Source organism: Neolamprologus multifasciatus, chromosome 20 (assembly GCF_963576455.1).
Source record: "Neolamprologus multifasciatus chromosome 20, fNeoMul1.2, whole genome shotgun sequence".
NCBI classification, from domain to species: Eukaryota; Metazoa; Chordata; class Actinopteri; order Cichliformes; family Cichlidae; genus Neolamprologus; species Neolamprologus multifasciatus.
Window position 1 is genome coordinate 17770119 of NC_140458.1, and position 20450 is coordinate 17790568.

The 20450-nt window shown below is 40.7% G+C and overlaps 1 protein-coding gene across 1 annotated transcript in view; it reads left to right on the top strand.

The window, feature by feature from the left end:
• The window catches only part of arhgef10lb (Rho guanine nucleotide exchange factor (GEF) 10-like b), a 51277-nt gene that overhangs the window by 7130 nt on the left and 23697 nt on the right, over nt 1-20450 (top strand). Inside the window, exons 2-12 of the mRNA XM_085145202.1 lie at nt 196-309; nt 539-647; nt 2128-2231; nt 4626-4703; nt 5072-5251; nt 6840-6956; nt 9583-9675; nt 13101-13271; nt 15595-15740; nt 16547-16713; nt 18442-18557. Coding sequence (XP_085001328.1) covers nt 551-647; nt 2128-2231; nt 4626-4703; nt 5072-5251; nt 6840-6956; nt 9583-9675; nt 13101-13271; nt 15595-15740; nt 16547-16713; nt 18442-18557 — 1269 coding nt within the window. The 5' untranslated portion in view covers nt 196-309; nt 539-550. The remainder of the gene's footprint in view (nt 1-195; nt 310-538; nt 648-2127; nt 2232-4625; nt 4704-5071; nt 5252-6839; nt 6957-9582; nt 9676-13100; nt 13272-15594; nt 15741-16546; nt 16714-18441; nt 18558-20450) is intronic.

Genomic DNA, 20450 nt, shown 5'->3' on the forward strand with positions numbered 1-20450 from the left:
AAAACATCAATATTGTTAAGTTTATTTAACAAAGATCTAGGCAGTGGTTCATTTCCCCGGTATGTGGGAAACCTACTAACATGTGTCGTTAACTGAACTTCTTGTTGTATTGTGTTGTGTTTATTGATATGAGTTGTCAGGCGTGTCAAAGTTAAACTAATGCTGTGTCTCTGCCTCCTGATGTTCGACTGTCAGCTGCCTGCAGATGTGCCGGGGGTCAAAGACCTTTGTGCTGTCACCAGGAGAGAGCTGGCTTTGTGTATCAGTATGCCTCTTTTTGCCCACATCAGACAGACCTGTGACACTAAGGTAGTGCTAGTCACTTCAACTGTTTGTCTCTTCCATCTTTGAACAAACTACTTTTTACTCTGATTGTTAATCAGATAATCTTAAATGACTTCAGATAGATATGGTTTTATTTTGCTTTTGCCAGAAATGAAATGAACCCCAATAGTATTTTGATACAATACAAGTGGTTTCATTTTTTCAGATTTGAATTTGAAGTAACCGTGGTTACACATCTGTTCTTGTATTCCAGGTTCAGTAATTGATGAAAGCAGCAAGAAACGGTACCAAGAAGGGTTTAGGAAGGAGAAAGTTAGCAATGATTCGCAAAGTGTCATTCCTACAGAGAAAAGACTCTACAGGTATAGAATTGGAGCTGGGATTAATCCTTAAATAATTAATTAATAATTAAAAATGAAAATTATAGTTATAATGTTCTTTAAAAAGTTTATGGCCTGAGTTGCAAGTTTTCCAAGATTCAAGTCTATGATGTTCATTTTGTAAATAATGGGCCTATTTGAGTCATGATTTAGATTGTGGCTACCTTGTAACTGATAACTTGCTACCCTATGTGCAAACGTCCTCTGTCACAGCCAGCCCATTACCAGTCACTTTTGGATCCAACACCAAGGGTGCCAAACCGAGGGTGCAAACAATAGTTAAAAAAGCAGCTGGTGTCACCATTACTATTTCTACTTTTGAACAGGCTACGACAGAAACCTGTCAACATTCTTTTTAACATTTAGCATATAAAATAATAAAAATTATAATTACACGCCTTTGGAAATTCATGTCCGGGGTTCAATTCCCAACTAGGGCTTCTGCATCCGGTAAGGATTCCTAGGCTAGACCCCCCATGCTAATGTACCCTATCTCAGATATGAGTGGGAAAGAGACAGCTGAAGCCAGACAAGAAGCTGACTGCACTCCATGAGCCTCTGACAGCACCAATGAACCAGGTGCTGAAAGGTGAGAGACACCCGGAATGGCTTACTGAAGGTTGGACAGTCCTGATCCCCAGAAGGAACCGCTCCCATCAAATTACCGGCATAAAACCTGCCTCAATACCATATGGAACCATCGTGGAAGAACAGGCCACTGCACGGTATGTAGCCCTGGCAGGAGGTGGCTGACATCCAGAAATCCTACCAGTGGCTGAACAAAGCTGGACTGAAAGACAGCATAGAGGCACTAATCATGGCAGCACAGGAACAAGCTCTGAGCACAAGATCCATAGAGGTTGCAGTCTACCACACCAGGCAAGACCCCAGGTGCAGGCTGTGTGAAGATGCCCCTGAGACAATCCAGCACATAACAGCAGGGTGCAAGATACAAGCAGGCAGGGCTAGTGGCCGGCATACCAAGTGCTAGCAACATCAGAACGGAGGAACATGAAAAGCTGGGGAGGTACCAAGGACTGAGAGAAGAACTTGATTTGGAGGATGAAGGCAACAGTGGTCCCAGTGGTAATTGGAGCACTTTGTGCAGTGACCAAGTGCAAGTGGCTCCAGCAGATCCCGGGAACAACATCTGAGATCTCTGTCCAGAGCGCAGTCCTCGGAACAGCTAAGATACTGAGCAGGACCCTCCAGCTTCCAGGCCTCTTGTTAAAGATCCGAGTTTGAAGGATAAAGACTGCCCGCAGGGGCGAGGGGGGAATTTAAAAAAGTGACTACACATGTGTGTATGTAAGTTTGTGAGATTTATAATAATAAAATGCTCTTTATATGAATAACATATTCAGTTACAGTGATGGAAAAGACGACAGTAGTTAATAAATGAGCCAGGAAAGTCAGTAAATGACTTGTGATGCAAACACTCTCTGGTTGTTTGATTTTGCAGGTGATGGAAAAGATGATGCCGGTTACATGGATGTGTTTTTGTGTGAGGTAAAACACCCTCCACCACAACTCTGCCCCATGCCAGAGGGACTCAACAGTCAGCAGGTGTGCATGTGAGCATATGTTCACTAATCTGTATCGAGGGGCGCTCTATTTCTGCTGACTTATTAAAGGCTGCACTGATGAAATTGGATTTTCCTGTGATGCTCTGATATCAGTTCTCCATATATTGATCACTTTATTAGTTGAATGAACACAACCTAAAATCACCAAGTTAGGAACATTGTTACTGTTTTCTGTCTTTCACATGAACTCTGTATTTGATCTTATGGTGGCTGACTATTGTCTACAGCTGAGGACAGAATTAAAACACAACAAGGATTTTTTGGGGGGAAATTACTATGTATTGTGTAGGGGCATTTCTTCACCAGGAGTGATGTATGTTTTAGGCTGCTGTCCATGACACCAACCTAAAACAACTTGGAAGACAAAGCGATGAAACAGACCCAGTTTTGCTGCTGACTGGTTGATGTTTTCTCTCAAAATCATCACATATCCTTCTTTCTTCATGATTCCTTTCACCTTGATGAGATTCATGTCCAGATGCACTAAAGCATCTCCACAAATACCCATCACTGTGCTTCATCTTTCCCCAAACATAAGCAGCATCTTTGTGGCCAAAGAGCTCTAGTTCTGTCCTATCTGACTAAAGGATGCACTTCCAGTATGCATAATCTTTCTCCAGGTTGTCCTTGGCATACTTGAGTCTGGTTTGACAGTGTCTCTTCTGCAGAAGTGGAGTTTTTCTTGGTCTGAAACCATGCAGCCCATGTTTATGCAGAATTTAGTGTTTACCTTCTTTTCTTCTGTAAGAATACGCCTCGCCGTTCAGGGGTCTTTGGACACATCTCTCACTAGTTTTCTTCCCAGAGTCTTTGAAGTCTTTCGCTTCCTACCTCTGCCAGGCTTGTTCTGTACTGTAGAGCTATCTTTGACATTTTTGATACTTCACACTTGGAGATGCTGAGATGATTTTGTATATCTATGGCAGCCTCGCTTCTGTCAGACTGCCCCAGGGCAGCTGTGGCTACAACCGTGGCTTGCCTCCACCAGTGTGTGAATGCGAGAGTGAATGAATAATGGCATTGTAAAGCGCTTTGGGTGCCTTGAAAAGCGCTATATAAATCCAATCCATTATTATTATTATTATTATCCATCTCCTGCTTTGTGAGCATCAACAATTGTTTTTCTCAAGTCTAAGCAGAGTTCTTTTGTTTTTGCCATGAGGCTTTCCCAGGTGACCGCTCAAACCTTGCTGATTTTTTTTTCTAAAATAATTGTTATTGAGTGCAAAAAAAAAATTTTTTGCTTTTAAAAAAAACTAGTAGATTTAGAAATGCTATATTGAAAATCCCTTGCTCTCTTTAAACACAAACTTCATAGGGGTCTAGTAATTTAGTCCTCATCCTTTAGTCGTCACCCTGCCAGGTGGGTGGTCAGGCAGCAAGGACATCTGAGTTTGTGAACGTGATAGTTTGAGATCAAACGACGTAGGAGCTCCAAATTAATACCATAGGTGTATCTACTAAAAATCTCAGGCGAGTTTGAATGTCAATGACCTCGATCTTAAGGTCACAATAAGTTTTCTGCTAATCGTATGAATTAAATAATAAGGCATGGTAGATATCATAGATGTGTTTAGTTGGAGGCTGAGAAGTGGCCAGTATTTTAATATTCAGTTACTTAGTAGATGAAAAGTAATTGGACAATCGACTGAAAGGCAGTTTCAGTGCCAGGTGCTTCTGTGTTATTCCATGACATATTCAACACATAAAAGGAATTCATGCCAAGTATTGAGCTTGTGGTAGCTACTTACTGTAAAACGTTATTATTCTATCAACAACAGATGATTACCCTCAAAAAGACTTTGAAAAAGACCTAATTTCACAACTGTGACCCTAACCTAATGGAGATTTGTGCATGGACTGGTAACTGTACGGCACTTTTCTGCTCTAACTGAGCACTTAAAGTGTTTTTTTTTTTTACTACAGGTCACATTCATAGTTTTCTAGTTTTCACACACACACAGTTGCACAGTTACTGATTGATGCATCAGTAACTGTCACTTGCCTAAGGACATTACAATAGTGTATTAAGGCAGCTTGGGATATAGTTACCAACTACTCTATGCTACTGAGCCACAGCCACCTACACTTGCTGCAAGGTCAAAGTTATTTAAGCGTTCTTAACATGATCATGTTTTTTAGGATGTTTAAAACAAATAATTTAACATGAACTACTTCAAATAAATATCAAACAACTGTGGCTGAAGTTTAATAAAATTTGTCCTCTCTGTTGTTCCATATTTCTGCATTCGTCTTGACTCATCATCTACAACTTTTCTAAAACTGAAACTGTTTGCACATGTTTTTATTTAGTTGTTAATATTTACGGTCATTGGTTTGCTGGAACCACTTCACTTATTGGTGCTTCGTTCAGGTTGTCAGACGTCTCATCCTCAGATCCATTGTGCAAAGTGAGAGCAGCTACTTGGACTCTCTCAAACGAATCCTTCAGGTGAGACATGTTTCTCTTCAGGTGCTGTCAGTGTGGAACTCAGTCACGAATTTTATGGTTTTTATATTATATTCAAATTTTGCATTTTAATATAAAGGTTAATTATAAACGTTCAGTGTTCATCTGAGCACTTTGGGGAACTCACTCTAAAACTTTAATTACTTTATACTTAAGCAGAAAAAACTTCAGCCATCAGAAAAATGACATCCCAATTTCTAATATTTAACATTGTGGGTCATTATTTAGCAGATGAATTCATCACGGATATCAAAATGCAAAGTATACAGTTTAAGCACTGTTTGGGTAACCTAACAGAACCATAACCACAGATATGCAGTATACCAGACTGGTCTGTCTTTGTCCTTCAGGAGTACCAGAAGCCTTTGCTGGAGACACAGTCTGTGATTTTAAACCCAAAGAAGGTGCGTCAGATCTTTCACCGCCTGCACGAGATCTATCAGTGTCACTGCATGTTCCAGATTGCCCTTGCATCCCGCGTGGCCGAGTGGGATCAAAGTGAGACGATAGGAGACTTGTTTGTGGCTTCGGTCAGTTGACATTTTCTTCCTAATTTCTCTTTTTAATTTCTGTCATCCTTCACCTTTAAGTGAAGTGTCCATCATCACACTACTGAAGTCTCTTTCAAGTCATTTAAACTCCACACAACCTGCTCATAACATCGTTTTTGTAAACCTGAAGTCTCTGATTCTAAGCCGAGGTAATCTCAGTGATGTATTAGGCATAGGGGTTGTCAGACCATCATGGCTGAACTATTTCCTGATTTTAGTGACATAATTATTATCTGATAGATGCCTCTCTGCCTGACAGACATACTGAAATATAGAAGGTGAAGGCATTTATGGAGCGAGATTGTGGTTTGAAGTTTAATTAATTTGAAAAGGTTATTTGAAAGTGAAATTCTACGTTTTCATGTTTTAAAAGAAAGTGAAAAAAACATAAACTGTTTTATTTTAAATAAACTTTCGTTTTAATGCAAGTATTTTTTTCCAATGTATTTTTAGCTTTAAATTCACTTTTCTTTGTTTCAAATCTCATTTGATCTCATCCAGTTTCAGACCCTTTTTTCAGTTTCCCTGATTTTGTGTTGTGAGCGTGTATCAAAAGGGAGGGGCAGAATGTAGACTAATGACTGACATCTCCTGTTGTCATGGTTAGCACTGTGTGACAGGCAGAGGTTGGACCCAAATGCAGGACGTGTAACACAAAGTGATGAATGAAAGGAGGCAGCTTTACTGCTGTAAACTTAGAAAAATTGAACATAATAAACACAAGATGATAGACTGACAAAATAAAACAGGAAACACACTGAGACACAGACTAAGACACACAGGCTTGACACTGGGACCAGGGGAGAAACAGACATGAGAAAATAGCCGACTAGAGAGACAAAAAAGGAAGACCTAACACGGACATAGCAGATAAACAAACATGAAGACAAGGGTGACTACATGAGAAACATGGAACACAGGGGAAGCACAGTAACATACAACTACACATAAAAAAATAAATATAACATAAGGCAAAAACTAAGAGAACCAGAAATACCAGTGATTAAACTAGGAACCTAAACAATGCCAGATAAAGCCTAAGGAACATAGAAACACTGGGTCACAGACCAGGACCATGACAGCTGTGACACTAAAACTAAAAGTCAGTTTAAGGGGATCACTTTTATGCTGTCCCTGGCTGCAGCAGTGAGTTTTATGTTAAGAAACTGAGGCTATGCTGTCCACTTTTACTGTCTGACTCTTTAGCAGTAAGTGGTTGTTTGCCTAACTGCACTCAAATGGGGAAAATCCACCCATTAGCCGTAATGTTCCGGTTTGTAAAGCACTTTATAAATAAGAACAGTCATTTTACTGACTTACATAACTTTTTCAAATGAATAAAACTTTTGACCCTGATTTAGCTCCATAGTGAGTCAGTCTGTTAGAGTGGGAGCTCCGTGTTTCAGAGGGTAGTCAGAATAACCTATGATGGCTAATGGTTTGACAAAAATTGTGACTTGTCAACCATTTATTTGCTTTGTAGTTCCACCTGTTGAATTACTGTGAATCTTGCCATACAAATATTGTGGAGAATCAGAGTCCTTATGTCACAATGTTTCCTTTACAGTTTTCAAAGTCCATGGTTCTGAACGTGTATAGTGACTACATCAATAACTTCACCAGCGCCATGGCTCTTATCAAGAAGGCCTGCTTGTCAAAACCTGCTTTCTTGGACTTTCTTAAGGTGCTCACACTGCACATTTACACCACATTGTCAAATGTGACAAATGACAAACGGAACCGATTACATGTTCCCTCCCTTCAGGGGAGAACTAAGAAGAGTAGGATTGTTAACTGGATTTAAAATCTAACTATACCAAATGATAAACAAGTGTGACCTTTTTAAAAGTGCAGTTTAAATGAAAATAATGTGAAAAGCTGTAAAGTGAAAAGGGTGGCATGGTGGTGGACGGTTGGTGCATTTGTCACCTTGCAGCTAAATGTTTCCTGGTTTGAATTCGAGATGAGGCCTTTCTGTGAGGAGTTTGAAGGTTTTCCATGTGCCTGTATGGTTTTTTGCCAGGTATTCCCATTTCCTTCCAAAGTGCAAAGACATAGACTTAAGGTTAACTGGTTATCATGAATTGGCCATGAGAGTGAGACAGATGAATAAAGTCTTACAGGAATAGCTAAAATGTGACTTGGAGTGGAATCAGCTATGAGTGAGTATAATATCAGAACAGGCTGTGCTGATATGAGGAATTATGGAAATTCTAATGTTTTGTTAAAGTTCCCATATCCTGAGAATACATGGTTTATAAGGTTATGAGATTTTTTATGAACTTAGAAGTGTAAAGTTTGAGCTGTGAGCACCTGAAGCCTCTTACTCTCAGCACTGTTCCAGCCTTTTGGCAAGAAGACGGGCTCCCTTACAAGCCAGCAGCAATTTCCCCTTCTTTCTATGTTGAAAGCAGGTAGCTGAAGACCATGACCGCCCACTTCCAGAAGTGGAACCCAATATTAATTTCATCCATTGACATTTTAAAAAAGTACTTGCATAGTTTTAATATTTGAACCGTCGCCAGGGCTCCAGCACCCTGCCACGGTCCTGGAGGGACATACCACATTCTGGTAAGGTGTCATGCAGACCCTGGTTCTCCCCGTGGCATTGTTGGAGGCAGAGTGGGTGGAGGTTAGATGTGTTCATGGGGATATTCACAATTACCCCACTTGTGCTGCTGCTATTGGAATACAAGGGCAACATGCATAGAGTAAAGGCAGCAGTTTGCTCGCACCTGTCGCATCCCCTAATTCTGGGAACCAATTGGCTGCGATTCACCCCACGGAAGATTTTCCACTGGACTAGTCTTGTGATGACACCCTACACTCAACCTTTGACCAAGTGATAGAAATTGATGGTCACTCGGCGCGCCCTGATAATGAGCGGACCGCACTTTGTATTGTTAAATGAAAGGCTTTATCGAGTGAGTCGTGACACTTGTACAGAGGAGGACCACACCTAGTTGTTAGTGACTAAGAGCCACCGGGAAATAATTTTCAGGACAGCTCATTATAACCCCATGGCAGGGCATATGGGATATGACAAAACTCTGGAAAGAAGAATGGCCAAATGGCAAAGATAATAAAGGAAGTGAAAAAAGAAAAATGTGCAGATAAGGTGATGTGCAGATAAGGAATTCGCATGATAAGGTGGGGCCAGGTTTCACAATGAGCTCACCCAAACCCCTGGCTGATTGGGACCCACACCCAGTTTCACACCTTGGCTCAGGTGATTAGAGGATCATCAGGGGGTCCTTTTGTCCCTCTGTGGGGGGATACTCCCACTAGGTTTAAATCTGGGACTCCCCACCATTTGACCTTAGAACTGAAGAAGCTTCTCGGATGAGAGGTGAAACGTCTTCAAGCAACTTAAAGAAGTCTAGACGCTTTTCTTTGCAAGCTCCTTTGACTACAATGACCTGGATGACTGAGAACCTTCACAGATATATTTGCATATATATATACCTGTGTGTGTATAATATGGACCTTACTCAGGACCTTACTGCGAAGTAACAGTGCTAGACACTTCACCACTATGCCACACTGAAAGAAAGAAAAATACATAGAAGTAAAATTCCAGAGCATATAATCTGTAGTTATTTAATAGTGTTGTCAGTGTTACAGACTATAGAACACTTATGAACTTCAACTGAAACATTCAACTACAGCATCTGCATGAATACCATGACATCTTTATTGAAACACATATGCACATTATTCTCTGTCTTTTCAGACAAACAATACAAACAGTATAATGTGCCAGAGCCACTGTTTGGCCACCTGTGCTATTTAACTTTAATATTTAATATGAAATCATTTTAAAATGCAGCAGCACAAAATGCAGTCAATTTGAGAGAAGAGAATCCTCTATATGCCTAAGAAACAGTCTGCTTTGATGATCAACTTTTTCTGCTTTCCTGAGGAACATCATCTGTGGTTCTTTTACCCACACCTGTAAATCTCAGAATAAGGAAGGGGGAAACTGTGAATCAGCCACTGAGATCAGCAGCAGACTTTCAATATCAAGAGTTAATACATATTTGAAAATGACTCAGCTCTGTAGTGTTGTACAGCAACTGTGGAAGACGAGGAAATCCTCCCCATTCTTCCCAGCATGCTACATACAGGCATAGGGCAATATTCCATGTGGACCATAATCAAGTGGTTGTAGGATCTCTAACTGTTAGTTACAACCATTTACCTCAAGTGATCAAGTGATCTTGGAAAATACAATACTTTGTTTTGAAACATGAAGCACTTCCTATTTTAAGCTCATTGGAAAAAAAACCCTCTTTTCTTTCGACATTTAGAGGAAGCAGGCATCGAGCCCAGACAGAATCACCCTATATGGCTTGATGGTCAAACCTATTCAGCGCTTCCCACAATTCATTCTGCTGTTACAGGTGAGTGACTGATGACACACCAGTGACTGCATCACTCTGATCCCTTGTTAGCATGTCTCAACCTCTGCACTCGTGGGTCATGACCATGGAACACATGCTGAAGGTTCAGGTTACAGTTATTACTTATTTATCCAAATCTTACAAGGCAAGCGAAGCAACCAGTTGATGAAATACAGTTTAAACTGATGACTTGCATGCTAAATAGGAAATGCTGACTTTTAGAAAAGGTGTGTGGTCAAGAGTACATGTCAATTCATACTGAAACTTACCGACTCTTCTGGAATACTGTAAGGCTGAAAAAGTTACACTGAAACTTTCTGATGAAAGGAAGTGAAAGGCAGTTCTCGCCACTGTCTACTCCAGTGCACTGTGCATTCAGCAAGTAGTACTGTACCAGAAAGCTGGTTTTTCAAAACACCATTCAAAAAAGTGAAACAAATTGCATGAATATTTAATATTACACTCAGTTAGAGTACACGTCAGTACACAGTTAATCTGCATGACATATAAAAGTTAGCCTATTGTTTGTGAATATAAGTGACAGTAACAGCTAAATAGGTAACAACACAACAATTGTTGTTCTAAAAAGTCTCCAGCTCCCCTATAAACTGGTCAAAATCCACTATTTTACCACTCTGTGTGGATGAGGAGGATGTGGCAGATCTTGTTTCGCCCCATCACCTTCAAACATACAATATTAGATATTTAGGTATTAAAGTTTCCTCCAAGCTGACAGAATGAATGATAAATTTCACTCCCTTGTTTAAATTTATCCCAGAGGATTTAAACCGCTGGATCAACCTACCTACAGTGGGGCAAAAAAGTATTTAGTCAGCCACCGATTGTGCAAGTTCCCCCACTTAAAATGATGACAGAGGTCAGTAATTTGCACCAGAGGTACACTTCAACTGTGAGAGACAGAATGTGAAAAAAAAATCCATGAATTCACATGGTAGGATTTGTAAAGAATTTATTCGTAAATCAGGGTGGAAAATAAGTATTTGGTCACCTCAAACAAGGAAAATCCCTGGCTCTCACAGACCTGTAACGTCTTCTGTAAGAAGCTTTTCTGTCCCCCACTCGTTACCTGTATGAATGGCACCTGTTTGACCTCATCATCTGTATAAAAGACACCTGTCCACAGCCTCAACCAGTCAGACTCCAAACTCCGCCATGGCCAAGACCAAAGAGCTTTCGAAGGACACCAGGAAAAGAATTGTAGACCTGCACCAGACTGGGAAGAGTGAATCTACAATAGGCAAGCAGCTTGGTGTGAAAAAATCAACTGTGGGAGCAATCATCAGAAAATGGAAGACATACAAGACCACTGATAATCTCCCTCGATCTGGGGCTCCACGCAAGATCTCATCCCGTGGGGTCAAAATGATCATGAGAACGGTGAGCAAAGATCCCAGAACCACACGGGGGGACCTGGTGAATGACCTGCAGAGAGCTGGGACCAAAGTAACAAAGGTCACCATCAGTAACACACTACAACGGCAGGGAATCAAATCCCGCAGTGCCAGACGTGTTCCGCTGCTGAAGCCAGTGCATGTCCAGGCCCGTCTGAAGTTTGCCAGAGAGCACATGGATGACACAGCAGAGGATTGGGAGAATGTCATGTGGTCAGATGAAACCAAAGTAGAACTTTTTGGTATAAACTCAACTCGTCGTGTTTGGAGGAAGAAGAATACTGAGTTGCATCCCAAGAACACCATACCTACTGTGAAGCATGGGGGTGGAAACATCATGCTATGGGGCTGTTTTTCTGCCAAGGGGACAGGACGACTGATCCGTGTTAAGGACAGAATGAATGGGGCCAAGTATCGTGAGATTTTGAGCCAAAACCTCCTTCCATCAGTGAGAACTTTGAAGATGAAACAAGGCTGGGTCTTCCAACATGACAATGATCCAAAACACACCGCCCGGGCAACAAAGGAGTGGCTCCGTAAGAAGCATTTGAAAGTCCTGGAGTGGCCTAGCCAGTCTCCAGACCTCAACCCCATAGAAAATCTGTGGCGGGAGTTGAAAGTCCGTGTTGCTCGGCGACAGCCCCAAAACATCACTGCTCTTGAGAAGATCTACATGGAGGAATGGGCCAAAATACCAGCTACTGTGTGTGCAAACCTGGTAAAGACCTATAGTAAACGTTTGACCTCTGTTATTGCCAACAAAGGTTATGTTACAAAGTATTGAGTTGTATTTTTGTTATTGACCAAATACTTATTTTCCACCCTGATTTACGAATAAATTCTTTACAAATCCTACCATGTGAATTCATGGATTTTTTTTTCACATTCTGTCTCTCACAGTTGAAGTGTACCTCTGGTGCAAATTACTGACCTCTGTCATCATTTTAAGTGGGGGAACTTGCACAGTCGGTGGCTGACTAAATACTTTTTTGCCCCACTGTATATCACTTAGTGGAAGGATAGCAACAGTTAAAATCTCAGTCCTTCCAAAATTCTATTATGTATTGTCAGTGATCCCTGTATCTCCTAAAAACTCCTTGTTCAAATCTATTAAGTCATCTCTGTCAAAATTTTGTTGGAAAAATAAAACTCCCCATATCAAATTGTGCAGAAAAACAAAAATCTCCAGGAGGTCTAGAAGCAGCAAATATAGAATTTATATTATTTAGCTAATCAGCTAAAATATCTTATTAAATGGTTTAATCCTCAATCCAAATCGTTCTGGTTACAAACTGATCGAGCATTATGCCGAGACATACTTTTATTGAATCTCCCATTCATCAGACAAACTTTTCACAGCATATCCATAGAGTCATCTCTGTCAGCCTGGTGGGAAATATTACCAACTCCACAGCCTCATCATCTCCTTACTCTCCTATTTGGAATAACCCAGACAATCAACCAAAAAATACAAAAAAACAAAAACCATTAAACTTCACCTCTTGGAAAATCAGAGGAATTACACATCTTTGTCACTTTACCCAAAATAAGACTTTTATTAATTTTTACAATTTAATTCAGGTCTTTGGCAATGACAATTCAGTTTCTTGAGTACTTTTAATTAAAATCAGGGTAACTTTAAAAAACAATGGCTTCAAGGAGGAAGTGTTACAAACCCTTGGTTCAGAGAGAGGATGAACTGAGGGGCTGCACTAAACGTGATATAAGACGAACAAAGACTATTTGTCTGTCAGTCATTCTGCTCTAGTCCAAAAATAAAATAAGGACTCAAGAGAATGGGCAGACTTTAAATGATTAAATAATATTTAATCTTTCCTTTTTTAACCCACTCACTTATCTAGTTAAATGTAAGGTTGTATTTGGTAAAATACTATTGTCAAGTGAAAGGTTTTCTATATTTTCTGTCTTTATAATGAGTTCTCTCTATGGATTATTAAATTCTCTGTCACCATAAGATATGTTATATGAAAAGTCTCTGCTGTGTTGCATCAGGACATGTTGAAGAACACTCCAAGGTCCCACAGTGACCGGCTGCCCCTGCAGCTGGCTCTGACTGAGCTTGAGACCCTGGCCGAGAAACTCAATGAGCAGAAACGTCTGGCTGATCAGGAGGCTGAGATCCAGCACTTAGCTCACAGCACTGGGGAACGCAATCTCAACAAGGTGACAACTATGCATTTATTTATGCAGACATACAGTGGGGCAAAAAAGTATTTAGTCAGCCACCGATTGTGCAAGTTCCCCCACTTAAAATGATGACAGAGGTCAGTAATTTGCACCAGAGGTACACTTCAACTGTGAGAGACAGAATGTGAAAAAAAAATCCATGAATTCACATGGTAGGATTTGTAAAGAATTTATTCGTAAATCAGGGTGGAAAATAAGTATTTGGTCACCTCAAACAAGGAAAATCCCTGGCTCTCACAGACCTGTAACGTCTTCTGTAAGAAGCTTTTCTGTCCCCCACTCGTTACCTGTATGAATGGCACCTGTTTGACCTCATCATCTGTATAAAAGACACCTGTCCACAGCCTCAACCAGTCAGACTCCAAACTCTGCCATGGCCAAGACCAAAGAGCTTTCGAAGGACACCAGGAAAAGAATTGTAGACCTGCACCAGACTGGGAAGAGTGAATCTACAATAGGCAAGCAGCTTGGTGTGAAAAAATCAACTGTGGGAGCAATCATCAGAAAATGGAAGACATACAAGACCACTGATAATCTCCCTCGATCTGGGGCTCCACGCAAGATCTCATCCCGTGGGGTCAAAATGATCATGAGAACGGTGAGCAAAGATCCCAGAACCACACGGGGGAACCTGGTGAATGACCTGCAGAGAGCTGGGACCAAAGTAACAAAGGTCACCATCAGTAACACACTACAATGGCAGGGAATCAAATCCCGCAGTGCCAGACATGTTCCGCTGCTGACGCCAGTGCATGTCCAGGCCCGTCTGAAGTTTGCCAGAGAGCACATGGATGATACAGCAGAGGATTGGGAGAATGTCATGTGGTCAGATGAAACCAAAGTAGAACTTTTTGGTATAAACTCAACTCGTCGTGTTTGGAGGAAGAAGAATACTGAGTTGCATCCCAAGAACACCATACCTACTGTGAAGCATGGGGGTGGAAACATCATGCTATGGGGCTGTTTTTCTACCAAGGGGACAGGACGACTGATCCGTGTTAAGGACAGAATGAATGGGGGCCAAGTATCGTGAGATTTTGAGCCAAAACCTCCTTCCATCAGTGAGAAGATGAAACGAGGCTGGGTCTTCCAACATGACAATGATCCAAAACACACCGCCCGGGCAACAAAGGAGTGGCTCCGTAAGAAGCATTTGAAAGTCCTGGAGTGGCCTAGCCAGTCTCCAGACCTCAACCCCATAGAAAATCTGTGGTGGGAGTTGAAAGTCCGTGTTGCTCGGCGACAGCCCCAAAACATCACTGCTCTTGAGAAGATCTGCATGGAGGAATGGGCCAAAATACCAGCTACTGTGTGTGCAAACCTGGTAAAGACCTATAGTAAACGTTTGACCTCTGTTATTGCCAACAAAGGTTATGTTACAAAGTATTGAGTTGTATTTTTGTTATTGACCAAATACTTATTTTCCACCCTGATTTACGAATAAATTCTTTACAAATCCTACCATGTGAATTCATGGATTTTTTTTTCACATTCTGTCTCTCACAGTTGAAGTGTACCTCTGGTGCAAATTACTGACCTCTGTCATCATTTTAAGTGGGGGAACTTGCACAATCGGTGGCTGACTAAATACTTTTTTGCCCCACTGTAAGCTGTTATTGAAACTTGTGGGTAAATTTGAGATAATGGCATGACCACATATATTCAGAAGTCACCAGAAAGCCCATTCACCTTCCTTTGTCCAATCAATCTTTAAAAGCAAAGCTCGAGTTGTATGGATGCAAAGAACAAGCTTCTCTTACATTTTTGAAAATGGTGTAAGGAGAATCCACAATATGTGGGAGAATCTCATCTGATAGACTTTATTTGCATTACCCAGCATGAATTTGCATAGATGTTTGATTTTTGAGTCCTCTTTCATTTTTCTAGCTGGACGTTGAAAGTACATGGTTGGGTGGGTTCATCCTCCAGTGTGTGTTCAGCTAAATTAATTTGTATTGCTCATGGTACCTCTGGGCAGCTGACGGAAGATCACCAAAGTTCTCTATTCAAGCTGAATTTAACACTAGTCTGCTCAGTAACCAATGGGTTACCTTATTATGGGATAAAATCAATGAGAAAATTTGTTTCTCAAGGAATTTGATATCTTCAGCTATTCAGCACCATGCCAAACTGTCTGCAGATATGAAGATGTACTTTGTCAGCTCTTAGCTTGTGACATGAATCTTATCTGGGATAAAACTACTCTGAAACTTGATTTCAGTGAAGACATTTCTTGATTTCTGTAATTTCAAACATCATGTAAGAATATTTTGTAATCAGTGACCTGCATTGTTTTTAGCTGCTGAACTCAGAACAGAGGCAGCTGATTCATTGTGAACTTCTTACTGAGATAGTTTTTGGGGATAAAGGTCAAGTTATCAAGTCAAAGGAGCGGAAGGTCTTTCTCATCAACGACACCCTCATTTGTGCCAATGTGAACCTGAAGTAAGTACCAAACCTCTTTAATCCCAAACTTTACTCCTAGGTGTTACTGAATATCCTGACTGGTGCTATACGTATAGTGACCAAAGTCATCTTGTGGTGATTGTTGTTGTGAATTGGCACTATATGAATAAAATAGAATTCAATTAAAATTAACTGAATGGTTGGAGTGAATTTACAATTACCCAGCTGTTATTATTTGGGATATTATACAAGTTCCTCTCGTAGGGTTCTCAGAGCTTGAACAGGTACTAAAAGAAACCCATGTCAACTACAAATATTGGTGTTATTATTGGTTTTATCTCCTTATTATTATTACTCATTTATTCATTTATTATTTACCAGGGGAAACTGGACATGTATTCTGCTTTGGCTCTGCTGCCACAGGGACAAATACTTTTTGGCTAAAGTGTATTTAAGATACTAAATATGGAATTTGCCCTGATACATCAATTGGTGTAGGACTGTGTGTGCAATAGTCCTTGGGCATCGATAAACGCGCTTTATGAGAAGGCTTTTGACTGGGTGAATGAGATTTGCAGTAGAAAGTGGTTTTAGTGCAGGGTTGAGTGGAAATAATGTATGTATTGGTACCAGTCTGTTTACCTGCATACGTAGATATACTTCCAACACAACCCCTCGGTTGACTTATTGAGTTAATAACCATCTTTACATATGTTAGTAAAGTGTCAGTGAATCTAGATAAGAAAAACATTTCCTAGATAAGCTGCAGTTACGCCATAGCTGTTGTGTCCTGCTGAGACCCCCAGTCCCTTGTTGTAAATGTTTGCAATGTATTTGTCCACCAGGGGTCCCCCTGACATCAACACCCTGGTTCCTGTTGGTCCTAAGTACACGGTGAAGTGGAGTGCTTCTCTGCTGCAGACTCAGGTGGTGGAGGTGGGGCAAGATAGTCTTCAGGGCAAAGACGGTGTCATCACAGCCAGACGTCACAGCTCTACTGCCAGCATCACTGGTACCATATCCACATCTCATTATCTGAGCTACCACACAGATTGCTGTGCAGTATACTAAAAGCAAGCAAATATTAAGAATTTGATTGGGAATTATTCTAAGCTATCTGTTTTAAAGTACTGTGTAAAGGTCTTGAACCAGGAGTCAGACAGCAATAGTTCCGAAGGTCTATCAAAGTTTTTCTTTGAACACTGGTAGCTTTTTCACCCATCTTCAGTGCAATACCTGATATTTTATCAGGGAATGCTTTTTTATTTGTTAGACCACGTTACACTAACCTATAAATCACTCAGTGGGAAGGTGACTGCCAGGAAAGCCAGGCTGAAGAAAGAGAAATAGGAAGAAAAGGCTGAGGTGGATGTGTGACAGATTCCTGACTGATTGCAAGCTGATGTGTGGCTGTTATGTGACGCCCCAGCCTGTGATGTGGATGATGCAACCAGGATTTAGGAAAACCGCTTGCAACACTATATATTTATACTTTTTTTCCCCCCAGGGATCTATAATTATGACAGAATCACAACAGTGTGCCTTTCTATAGAATATTGATATGAATATATTAGTGCTGTCAGTGTTATGGTGCTATGGCGTTAATGTCATTTTAACAAGATTAACGCTGACAGCACTAATTGAATATATGTTTGCAGAAAATATAAACACAGGCTGTGCACACTGAACAACCACACAGAAAGTGATGCTTGTGTTCTATGATTATTACTGACTTGTATTTCTGAACATGAAAGCATAAAACAATTATTTCACTGCACTGCTAATGTTCTTATATAAAATGAAAAATCAAAATTTATATGCGCTCTGATTGTAAAGCAATATATACACTACCAGAGTGAGAGGCACCCTGAACCTAAACAGCTACCACAGCATTCTGCAGCACCATGCAGGACCCTCTGGTATGAGCTTAGTTGGTCAGGGGTTCATCCTACAGCAAGATAATGACCCAAAACATAGATCCAAGCTGTGCCAGAACTACCTCAGGAACAAAGAACAAGGTGGTGAGCTTGAAAACATGGAGTCTCCAGACTTAAACCCCATTGAGCTGGTTTGGGATGAACTGGACAGAAGAGTGAAAGTAAAGCAACCTGCAAGGTCCACATTTATGGGAACTTCTGCTACAGATATGGGAGAATATTTGATTTCTATTGTAGAAAGAAGCCACGACTGTGTTCAGCTGTTATATCAGGTGCTACTTTGATGAGTCAAAAGTTTAGAATACATTTTGGTCTATAAATTGATTCCATGATTTTTTTTACTCCAATTGCGTATTTGTACTATGCTTTCATTTCAGAGTGCAATGAGACATTAAACTGCATAACTTTCATTAGCCACACCCATTTTTACCCCTTGGCTCATGTGTTCCTTTGACCCTCCTTGGGGGGATACCCCCATGGGGTTTAAATCTGGGACTCTCCACCATTTGACCCTAGAACTGAAGAAGCTTCTCGGATGAGAGGTGAAACGTCTTCAAGCAACCTAAAGAAGTCCAGACGCTTTTCTTTCCAAGCTCCTTAGACTACGATGCATGTGCTTGTTGGTTCTGGGGTGTGTGGCTAGATGTTCTGGCCTCCCTCGGGATGGTGGTCTGCAGTGGCTTGGGAATCTTTGGCATTGGAGGGGGACTTCCCCAAGCACCCACCAGAGGTCCCCTCTGGTGCTGAAGATGCCTGGTACAAAGCTGTCATAGATGCTAAATGTGACCACGTATGTGTTTCAGGTAAAGTATTGCTCAGCCCTCCAAGATTGTATCAGGAATTGGAGGAGCTGCAGCATGACCTTGCTGTAGTGGAGGAGGTCTCACTGTTGGTTGGCACGCTCCACGGAATCTACCAGGTAACAATATTTATTATTATTTTCACTTTGCTTTATGAATTCAATTCAATTCAGTTCAATTCAGTTTTATTTATATAGCGCCAAATCACAACAACAGTCACCTCAAGGGCTTTATATTGTAAGGTAGACCCTACAATAATACATACAGAAAAAACCCAACAATCAAATGACCCCCTATGAGCAAGCACTTTGGCAACAGTGGGAAGGAAAAACTCCCTTTTAACATGAAGAAACCTCCGGCAGAACCAGGCTCAGGGAGGGGCGGGGCCATCTGCTGCGACCGGTTGGGGAGAGAGAAGGAAGACAGGATAAAGACATGCTGTGGAAGAGAGACAGAGATTAATAACAAGTACGATTCAATGAAGAGAGGTCTATTAACACATAGAGAGTGAGAAAGGTGACTGAAAAGGAAACACTCAATGAATCAGGGTAGTCCCCCAGCAGCCTATGCCTATTGCAGCATAACTAAGGGAAGATTCAGGGTCACCTGGTCCAGCCCTAACTATATGCTTTAGGAAAAAGGAACGTTTGAAGCCTAATCTTCAAAGTAGAGATAGTGTCTGTCTCCCAAATCCAAACTAGAAGCTGGTTCCACAGAAGAGGGGCCTGAAACCTGCTGCATAAAGCAGCAGGTATGTCTTCCTAAAAGTGTTCTGAAAGCTTGTGAGACAAAAGAGATTGGTTGATCACAGCTTTTCTGCTGTTCCATCGATAAATCGACAGATATATTGATGTGTTCCTTCTGAATCTTTTTTTTTAAAGATAATGTAAAGTAAGTTAAAAGGTATTTCCATGACATTAGGTCTTATATGAACAGTCTGAATTAAATTATAATAAATGTCTAATATCTTTTTATCTTTTCTCTTGTACCCTCCATGAAAAGTCCTTGGACACAACATTAATCTACACATTTAAAAAAAAAAAAACAAAAAAAACGTTTTCTTGCTCTCCGAGGTCCCAAGTACTGTAGAGGAACATTCGAGAAGGTATTGACAAGGTTTGCAACCCCTGGGTGTCGTGTACACTTAATATATGGAGAAAAGTCATGAAAGAATTTACAGTTTTTTCTGAATGCTTAAACCCTAACTGTGATTCTTATAGCACAATTCCTAAAACTATTACAGTTTTTTCTGATTGCTTAAGCACATTTTTTGTAACTATTGGCTATTTTTGCAAAACTCTACACACAAATAAGAAAACCTGTCACCCAATTTCCAAAACATTGTAGTTCTCTTGCAAAAGCGAACACAGCTAGATTAACTCTCCACACCTTCGTAAAAATGGTGTTTTCGTATCAAACAGTACACACAAGCCATCATCTACTAAGCACACAATGCACCAACTGCACACTGATGGTATGAATAAAAAAACACATCTGGCTTTTGCTTTCTCTGTGCACAAGGTAGGCTACGTCAGTTTGAGCTCATACTTTTGTCATAGATCTGTAAACATGGAGGGATCCAAACTTCAAGTACTGGTGTTTATTCCCACACATCAAAACAAACACAAGTGTTTATTTCCCAGTATAGGATTATTTGCAATCGCCATGTTGACTATATGGGTTTCTTGGTCTGCAGTGAACATGCTTCCTCTGCCCCAGCATCTGGTCATCTAGCAATTCTGTAAAGTAACAATTTCAGTATTTTTACATCTATGGTATTGTTGTGTTTCTCATTAGCATATGGCAGTGCTACAAATCTTAGTGCAAAGTGACTGTGCTAACTGATTCTCATTTCAAAATGTCCTTATGATGCTTGCTACAGTGTAGCGGCTCGAGTTAGGCTGGACCCGTTGGCCAGCTTCCCTCAGGGTCACTCCATGGTTGATTACATGGTCCACTATTGTAGCTCTGATGTCATCAGCAATTCTATGTCTTACTCTTCTTACCCTTCC